Genomic DNA, 10,233 nt, shown 5'->3' with positions numbered 1-10,233 from the left:
TCAGCCATGTAAGTTGCTTTGGCCAGTAGGATAACAGCAAATATGTCACAATTAGAGATTCATAACTGCTGTGCAATTGGGCTTGCTCATGCCTGCCCTTTGTCATTATCATAAGAAGCACACTCCCAAGCTGCCCCACTGGTCCCAAGTGGATGAAATATGGACCAGAGCCAGGGTAGCCCAGTCCTCCCAACCAAGGCCACTCTGGATCAACCAGTAGCTAGTAAACTGCCAGATATGGAAGCAGTCTCAGCCAAGATGAGCCAAGTTCAACCCAGATCAGGTGAGCCTCACAGACCCTGTTGCTGCTGCTGCTGCTGCTAAGTCACTTCAGTCGTGTCCGACTCTGTGTGACCCCAGACGGCAGCCTACCAGGCTCCCCCGTCCCTGGGATTCTCCAGGCAAGAACACTGGAGTGGGTTGCCATTTCCTTCTCCAGTGGATGAAAGGAGCTGGACAAACACCAGTGCATGCTGCTAAAGTTTGTGGTTGGTCTCTATACAGCATTTTAGTGGCAAAGATAATCTATATACCCTCTTTCCAACTCTTCTGGAAATTTCATCTATGTTCTTGTCTGCCCATCCACTTCAAGGAACTAGTTAAAAACCCAGCACATTTTTAAGTACTTCCTGTAATACTGGAGAAGGAAATGGCAACCCACTCTAGTGTTCTTGCCTGGAGAATCCCAGGGATGGGGGAGCCTGGTGGGCTGCCGTCTATGGGGTCACACAGAGTCGGACACGACTGAAGCAACTTAGCAGCAGCAGCAGCAGCAGTAATACTGGAAGGATTAAGTCAATTTTTGTTGCCCTGCCTGTTTCAGGTGTGCCTCATGCTTTTCCTATGAATATTCTACTAATTATTTTGCAAATACCCTGATATCCTCTATGGAGACAAACTTTGGGTTTTTTCCTTGCTGCCAGCACCTGAATTCTTTTTTTCGTTTTTGGTGGGTGGGGGTTGGGGGAGGGCATGCTATGCATTATGCGAGATCTTAGTTCCCTCACCAGGGGTTGAACTTGTGCCGCCTGCATTGGGAGTAAGGCGTCTTAACCACTGGATTGCCAGGAAAGTACCAGCGCTCAAATTCTTGAAGCTGTTTCTTATGTCTGTCTCTCCCTCTGGAAGAGTTTTCTTCCTACCTTCTTGCCCCTACATTACTGCTTTTTTTTTTTTTTGGCGGAGGGGAAGCAATCCCTGTCAAGTCAGTCACTTTCTGGGAACAAAAATCTAAATTATTATGTGGACACCAGACTAATCTGAGGTCATAAGAGATGAGTCAAGCAGAGAGTCATAGACTCAAAGAATTTGCAAAACAAGGATACTGGAGATAAGCCATTGGAGATGGTATCTGGCTTTGTCTAGCAGAGAAGACCAGTCTTTGAGATTTGTAGTTTCAGATCCTTGAGGCCACAACATATACCCTCTCTGGTTTTTGCTCTGTAACAACAATCTCTAAACTCAGTGGCTGAATGCAACCAGCATTTTATTTGCTTATAACCCTGTAGTTTGGGAAAGGCTTGACTGGGACAGTTCATCTCAGCTCTGATGGAGAGAAGTATCTCTTGGCATCTTTTGGATAAATTATTCAAGTCGAACTTTTTAGTATCTGAGGTGTTACTTTGTCATCTTTACGACTGGTACAGTTTCAGTTATTAATCTCACTTATAATAACCTGAATTATTACTTTAACTTTGCAAAGACCCATAAACCACACTTGGGTTTGGTCTTGTGGCACACCAGAAAAGTAAAATATACCTGGAACAAACTGCTGGGTCATAAATTTAGGTCCATGAGCTTTTGACCAGCATTCTTAATCCAGCATCATTTAAGGTCCAAAAAGATGCAGCTATTTTACCTAGTATGACGGGGGCATCAATGAAAATATCCCTACTTGCCAAGGGGTGCACGTTACAACAGTGGGTGTAAAAGATTTTAGGTCATTGCTTGACCTATTGTGACAGTGTTCAGTGTACACTTATGTAAAACCATGGAGAACTACAGCTGTGTGTTCTGCTCTGCTTAATTACTCAGTCATGTCAGACTCTTTGCGACCCTATGGACTGTAGTCCACCAGGTTCCTCTGTCCATGGAATTCTCCAGGCAAGAATACTGGAGTGGATTGCTATGCCGTCCTCCAGGGGATCTTCCCAACCCAGGGGTCAAATCCAGGTCTCCCCATTACAGGCAGATTCTTTATGATCTGAGCCACCAGGGAAGTCCATATAGCTGTGTAAACTCCTTCTATTACACACATTTAGAAATAATGTGTGTACACAAATTGACAGTCTGAGCAAACAAAATTTCCTTGTTTGCATTTCCTAGCAGTGGGAAAGGTGGGAGAAACAAAGTAACATTTACTGAACATTTTGGTACCAGGCATTGTACTCATTCTTTCCACACTGATTTACACTTTAGAATAGGGTTTCCCAGGTGATGCTAGCAGTAAAGAACCCACCTGCCAATGCATGAGACATAATGAGACATGGGTTCAATCTCTGGGTTGGGAAGATCCCCTGGAAGAGGGCATGACAACCCATTCCAGGAATCTTGCCTGGAGAATCCTCATGGACAGAGAAGCCTGGCAGGCTATAGGCTACTTCCTCTGCATAGGACATGACTGGAGTGACTTAGCATCCACACACTCTTTAGAATAAAGAGCCCAGTACCGAGTTTGTCTCCATTTTCTAGATGTGGAAAACTGAATCTTGGAGAATTGTCACCCACTTAAGATTGCAAAGCTAGTAAGTGGGGAGGACTGAAAGTCAGGGCATTTGCCTTTGCTGTCATCTCATCCGGCCCCCACAGACCCATAAGAAGCCCACTCGTCTCCTCTCACTTTGGCATCACCACCCTCCACTCTCATTAGGCCCCACTGTTTTTACAAGGCTACAAGAACACACACTCATTTCTGTAACCCCAGTGGTATGCTGAATACCATCACAGCACAAAGTTCAGTTGCTCAGTCCTGTCCAACTCTTTGTGATCCCAGGGAAGAACGCCAGGCTTCCTTGTCCATCACCAACTTCCAGAGCTTGCTCAAACTCATGTCCATGGAGTCGGTGATGCCATCCAGCCATCTCATCCTCTGTCGTCCCCTGTTCCTCCCACCTTCAATCTCTCCCAGCATGACGGTCTTTTCCAATGAGTCAGTCCTTTGCATCAGGTGGCCAAAGTATTGGAGTTCCAGCTTCAGCATCAGTCCTTCGAATATTCAGAACTGATTTCACAGCACAAAGCTGGGTAGAACCACACAAAATCAAACTGCTTCTGATATTCTTCACACAGCCCTTTGCATAGCCTTTACCTCCTAGCCTTGCCTTGGGTGTGTTCATCCTTTCCCAGTTCCAGGTATCACCTCCTCCAGGAAGCCTTCTCTGAATCCTCCTTTCATTGTCATTCTGCAATCTTCCCTGCCATCTTGCGTAATGCGTTGCATGTATCACTGCTGTGAATTACTACTGTCTAGTTAGGTAGGTGTCTGTCTCCTCCATTAGATTGTGACTTCTCAGGGGGTTGACGCTTCACCCTCATTGTAACTCTCAGCTGCATCAGTACCTATTTTCTTAGTTATTTTCTAAGCCTGTTTTTCCAGTCTCCCTTTGATTTTGACAGCCAACATTCTTTAAATCAATTATCTTTTGCTTAAACAGCCAATGTCTGTTGCTTGCAACTAAGAATCCTGTCTGAAATACCAAGTAAAAACTCTAAACTTAAGACATAGGTCTATGTGTAGATCAGGAAAAGAATTTAAACTGTTGTATTGTTTTTCCTAAGAAAGGTTATGTTCTCCAATAATTATTTTGAGATTCCTTTTTTTCCCCTAGAAAATTGCAGGAATCTGCAAGGAAAACAAGCTGTATGATAATGTTCTCCATTTTGAGTAAATACACTCTGTTGACATTTCATACTCTGCATTCATTTTTAGAAAATTTAACACTCAGTTGAAAATTAAATTGTGTATCTGATCTAATATTAAATCTAATGATGACACTTTGTTTATTGGGGGCAGAGGTGAAGGTGACGAACAAATTTTTGCAGACGTCTTATCTTATGTAAATCTGTCTCTCTAGCCGTCAAATGTCATCTTTTATTCAATTTTTACTTTCTATTGACACAGTTTCCACGATTCTTGATTTTTTAAAGCATTATCATGCAAAGACTTTTTTTTACTTATATACATTCTCATGTGCTTACTTCTGTGCTTATTTTTTCTACTGTTGATCTATACCCATGATTTAATACCAAAATGTTATTAATGTTTTGATGATAAAAAAAAGAAAATATGTCCCCAGAAGATGACATCGTGGTTGAAATGCACAGCTGTGACAACATCTGCTTGAATACATTTAGAAAAACGATTAGGTTTCTTTCCCTTTGGGCATTACTCTGTTATCAGGCATCCATCAGACATATCAAAATGAATAGAACATTTTCAAAAACTTTTTTGAGCCTTTTCTGAATTGAAATTCCCATATAAAATGATTTATAGTCAAGTTTAAAGTTAAGTATTAAATCTCCTTTCTTGACAGAGATTTGGAAAGAAAAGAAACTAATAGGAAATATTTTTGGAGGAGAAAATAATATATGTTTTTAGGGTATACAGTAATACATCATCTGGAAAACAGAGATTGGGTTTCTTGTTTCTTAAGCATTGGGCATTGCATTTCATTCTTATGAAGGGTTGTCAGCTGTTCTTTTGGGGGAATTTTAGGCATAGATGCTCAGGAGCACAAGATACATATTGCTGCTGCTGCTGCTAAGTCGCTTCAGTCGTGTCCGACTCTGTGCGACCCCATAGACGGCAGCCCACCAGGCTCCTCAGTCCATGGGATTTTCCAGGCAAGAGTACTGGAGTGGGGTGCCATTGCCTTCTCCAAGATACATATTAAATGATGTTAAGTCAGTATTTTAGGGTGAAAACTGATGCAAGAAAAAAAAAACTTGAATTTAATACGTTGTATCTTTTTTAAGAAGATAAGAGAGTCCCATGGTCAACAAAAAACAGACAACCTGGGGAGGCTCTTTATAGCAATAACATCCACATGCAGATCCCCAGCACCTCTGACCCACTGAGTGGTAATCCAGAGGAAAGGTACAATGAACTTATCTGACAGGAATATTTGTGGATAAAAGTTGAATTTTTCCTGATATTAAAATTAACATAACAGTCATGCCAATCAGGATTAACATTCAGGCTTGAGGTATTTTAGTCAATCTAAAAAAAAAATTCTTCCAATCTGAAAAATTCTGATGAAAGAAAAATTTGGAAATAAAATACATTAACAAGTTGGTTACCTGGAAACCACAGAGCTGGCAAGTCTAAGTACCTGGAATGATTCCAACCATGGAAGTTAAGAAGATGAACACAAGTTGTCTCTGATAGCCATGAGTCAGTTTAGGGGCAAGATGTGGTCAAAATTAGATACAGAAAGTCTATGGGGTGTTTCTACTTTGTTGCTAGTAGCAATGCCAATTTAGGAGGAATGCAGGGGGCCACAGAGGTGGGGGGGAAATAAATTATGGTTTCAGAAACAATGAATAGTCTGTTTAAGAAGATGGGGATTAATGTACAGCATAGAGAATGCAGCCAGTAATATTAGAAATACTATGTCTGATGACAGATGGTGACTGGACTTCTTGTGATGATCATTTTGTAATGCATAAAAATATTGACTCACTATGTTGTACACCTGAAACTGATATATTGCGTGCTGATTATAACTCAATAAAACGGAAGATGGGGAAGCCTGAGGCATATTTTAGAAAGACTTCTGAGAAAAGAAGCCTAGAATTTTAAAATATGGGTACATGTTCATTAAAGCAAAACCATCCTATTGAACAACATTCCCTAATTATGCTGAGATATTAACGAATGAGTGAGTGAATGAAAGAAGCAAAATGAGAACATAGGAAATTTTTTCGTTATTTCTTATGGTTGCACGGCATTGCCGTATGTGGATGGACTGGGTTCAGGTGTGTGTGCATGTACAGAAATTAATTTTTACCCAATTCTGGAATCCAGAAGTCTGGAATCAAGGTCAGGGTCAGGCTCCCTTTGGAAGACCCCCAGGGAGACTCCTTCCTGGCCCCTGGCTTCTGGTGACTACAGGGGTCACTTGGCTTGTGGTCTCATGACACCAATCTGCCTCTGTTTCACTTTCTTCTTTGTTTGTGTAACTTAACAAAGTCTCCCATGTCTTACAAGGACACTCACCAGATTCAGGGACCACCCAGGTAATCCAAGATGATTTTACCTTGAGTTCCTTAACCTGACTACTATATTCAAGGATTCTTTTTCCAAAAAGTCACAACCGCAGGTTCTGGGGAATTAGGACATGGACATATCTGTTCAACCTACTATATTGATTATTGCAAATAATGCCAAAGGAGTAAACTTCCACAAGTGGTTTTATATTTGTGCAGGTATAGACTCTACTTCATAGTAGACTCTTGAAGAGTAGAAGTAGGATTTCGGTGTCAATGGACAAATTTCTGTAATTTAGCCAAATTCTCCTCTATAGGAATTGTATCATTTTACACTCCTATCAGCTATACTTTTCTACAGCTCTGCCGGGCTTCCCCTGTGGCTCAGTGGTAAAGAATCCACCTGCAATGCAGGAGCCACAGGTTCTATCCCTGGGTCAGGAAGATTCCCTGGAGGAGGACATGGCAACCCACTCCAGTATTCTTGCCTGGAGAGTCTCATGGACAGAGGAATTTGTGGGCTACCGTCTATAGGGTCACAAAGAGTCGGACACGACTGAAGGGACTTAGCATTCAGGCATGCATAGCTCTGCTACCAGAGTATGTTGTCAAATCATGTTTCTATTTTGCTAATCAAAATGGCATTTCAAGGTAGTCTAGTCTTAATTTGCATTGTAAGTGTCTAACTCTTGATTTCATTATCTGTGTTTATTGGTGTCAGCAGGCTACTTCTTCAACAACATTCAAGGGTCTACAAAATACTTGACACTCTGAATCTCGAGGGATAAACATTAATTGCAAAGCAGGTGATTTGCTCAAGTCTAGCAGGAATTATTTTACAGTGCAACAGAAAATGAGAAGAGTATTTTTATTTATTTGTGTTTCACTTGGAATATTCATGGTGGGTGGGTGAAAAGCCCAAAATAATAACTTAAATTTCTTGGCTTTTTAGAAACGACTCTGAGTTCTATATTTTCATCAGTAAGCGAAGGCTAGATATGATGGATCAGATGAATCTACACGCATGAATGTCTGTTTCTGGTACCACCAAGTCTGGACCATGTCATGTGTGCGCGGAACACTGTTGTTTGTCTCCTCAGTTTTCTAGTTGCTCTCTCAACTAAATTGGAAGCTTTTGAGGTCAGGAGACTGCATCTTATACAACTTTTTATCCCCAAGGTTTACAGTCATGCCTTGCACACAGCAGGTGCTCAACAACAGTTTGACTTTGATAACAGGTTGCTTTGCAACAGAAAAATTGAACTCCCTAAGGCAAGAGCATCCTACTTTTTCCATCAGTACAATGAAAGGTATCTTCTTAAAGGAATACTGTGGTGAATATTGTGACTTACTATGTGTAGCTAGGTACAGACTAAATTTCTGTAGCAAAGCCGCCCAGAATGTCTTCACTCAAGAGGAAAGGTTATTTGTCTCTTGTGACAGTCATGGAAGGTTTGTGGTCCTGATGGAGATGACACCTGGAGATCCATTCTGTCGTCATCCTGAGTGCGGGGCCTCCATCTCTGGGTCCGAGATTCATGCTATTGGGCTTATTGGTTGTCTATTTCTTTTTATTCCTAAGTAACATTCCTTTGTATGAATATATCCCAGTTCTATCAGTGCTATTTGACAACTTGAAAAATAGAGGTTCTAACAACCAGGAGATATTTTTGGCATGCCTAGATTAAATATGTAAGACTGTTTTAGTTTTTTATCCCATTTTCCTTAACAAGCTTTTATTGAGTGCTTTCAGGATCAAATACTGTGTTCAGGAATGAGGATATAAGGCTGTGTAAATCGTTGGCTCTTCCCGCCGGTTAGTTTAGCTGATTGAGGAAAAGACAGTTGTATTATCCCAACCTGATGGAAACCACGTCAACAGCTTAAGTTTGAACAGCTTAAGCCTGCTAAATGGTGTCAAAATTTGAAGCATCAAAGGATCCAGATGGCAATAAATATCCCTACAGATCTGCTGAAAGAAATCTCCGGACCATCTTGCATCTCAAAGTCTTGCCCCAGGTTACAGGCACCTGGCTTTAAAAAGCATCTCAGCCTGAGAGTCAGGTCCCTCAGGTTCTATTTCTGGTTCTGCTACTGTTTTGCTAGGTAGCCTTGCACAACACAGAGAACATGCCCTTCCTACAAAGCAAGAGGTGAGAAGCTGAGGAGCCCTCCTGGTGAAACACTCTCATATTCCAAGTGAGGATGGGTCCCAGGAACCAAAGGCCTCCTCTCCCAGAGTCTAAGCATTCCTTTCCCTACTGCCAAAGCTGTTCATTTTAGTGCATAATTGGAGCTCTGATTTTGATATGGCCAAAGGGTTTGCCACTCCTTCCCTCACTGTGTGTTAGTCACACAGGCGGATCCAACTCTTTGGGACCCCGTGTACTGTAGCCCACCAGGTTTCTCTGACCATGGGATTCTCCAAGCAAGAATGCTGGATTGGATCGCCATGCCCTCCTCTAGGGGATCTTCCTGACCCAGGAACAGAACCCAGGACTCCTGCGTTGCAGGCAGATTTTTTTATACTACTGAGCCACAAGTGAAACCTCACTACCTGGTGTGAACTCAGAAGTCAAAACTTAGATGGTTTACATTGTAAAAGCTTTGAAAGTTGTTCTACTGTAATGTTTCTGCAGCCATGAAATTAAAAGACACTTACTCCTTGGAAGGAAAGTTATGACCAACCTAGACAGCATATTAAAAAGCTGAGACATTACTTTGCCAACAAAGGTCCGTCTAGTCAAGGCTGTGGTTTTTCCAGCAGTCATGTATGGATGTGAGAGTTGGACTGTGAAGAAGGCTGAGCGCCAAAGAATTGATGCTTTTGAACTGTGGTGTTGGAGAAGACTCTTGAGAGTCCCTTGGACTGCAAGGAGATCCAGCCAGTCCATCCTAAAGGAGATCAGTCCTGGGTGTTCTTTGGAAGGACTGATGCTAAAGCTGAAACCAATACTTTAGCCACCTCATGTGAAGAGTTGACTCATTGGAAAATACTCTGATGCTGGGAGGGACTGGGGGCAGGAGGAGAAGGGGATGACAGAGGATGAGATGGCTGGATGGCATCACTGACTCGATGGACGTGAATTTGAGTGAACTCTGGGAGTTGGTGATGGACAGGGAAGCCTGGCGTGCTGCAATTCATGGGGTCACAAAGAGTCGGACACGACTGAACGACTGAACTGAAGTGAACTGAATGTTTCTTGATTCACGCTGCAGTAGAGAGAACTGGGTGGGCGCACAGGCCGGAGACTGTAGGTACAGAAACCTGGGCCTCCAGGGGTAGGTAGAGGGTCGGGCAGATGCTGCACTCATCTGGAGAGGCGGTCTCAGGGGCTGGCCTACTGGAGAACTACATTTCCCAGGAGCACTGGTGGCCTGGCGAGCGAGGCACGCGCCCTGAGCGGGCGCACTGACTCCAATCGCGCGGAAAACACGCCAGCCTGATTGGAGGTCGCTGTCACGGAGCATCCCGGGGCTCGGAGGACAGCGTGCGCGCGGAGGCCACCTTCTTTGTGACTCGCGGCGCCGCTGGGGCCCGCCCCCCGGCGGGGCCGGATCGCACGCCCTTGCGCCGCGCCCGTGGCGGGGGCGGGGAGTGGTGGTGGCTGCCGGCGCCTCCCGCGGGGGCGGGGCGGCGGGTTTCGCGTCGACACCGCCTTCCTGCCCCGCCCCGCGCCGGCCCGGCCCCCGCCCCTCCTTCCTGGAGCCGGAGCTGGAGAGGCGGCGGCAGCGGCGCTGGCGGCTGCTGCCGGGCAGGGGGGGCGGCGAGCGGCCCGCGCGACACGCGCCGGCCCGACCCTCTGCTGTGATCTGCGCGGCGCAGGGGGTCCGGCTCCCTGCGGCGGGATGTTCTCCCGGAGGAGCCACGGGGATGTGAAGAAGTCCACCCAGAAGGTGCTGGACCCCAAGAAGGACGTGCTGACCCGCCTGAAGCACCTGCGGGCGCTGCTGGGTGAGGCGCGGCGCGGCCGAGGGCGCGCTCCTGCCGGGATCGGGCGGGGGTCGTCGGGCTGCGATACCGGG

The 10,233-nt window shown here is 44.6% G+C and overlaps 1 protein-coding gene across 19 annotated transcripts in view; it reads left to right on the top strand.

The window, feature by feature from the left end:
- The first annotated feature begins 9,906 nt into the window (after nt 1–9,906).
- RALGAPA2 (Ral GTPase activating protein catalytic subunit alpha 2) overlaps nt 9,907–10,233 on the top strand; it is a 290,584-nt gene continuing 290,257 nt past the window's right edge. For all 19 annotated transcript variants that reach the window (XR_009596074.1, XR_009596073.1, XR_009596071.1 and 16 more), the window contains exon 1: nt 9,907–10,162. Coding sequence is in view for 9 of the 19 variants with exons in the window: in XM_060397513.1 (XP_060253496.1) it covers nt 10,057–10,162 (106 nt within the window). In the remaining 10 variants the exon portion in view is untranslated. The remainder of the gene's footprint in view (nt 10,163–10,233) is intronic.

Source organism: Ovis aries, chromosome 13 (genome assembly GCF_016772045.2).
Source record: "Ovis aries strain OAR_USU_Benz2616 breed Rambouillet chromosome 13, ARS-UI_Ramb_v3.0, whole genome shotgun sequence".
Lineage (NCBI taxonomy): Eukaryota > Metazoa > Chordata > Mammalia > Artiodactyla > Bovidae > Ovis > Ovis aries.
This window is presented reverse-complemented; position numbering and strand designations above follow the sequence as displayed.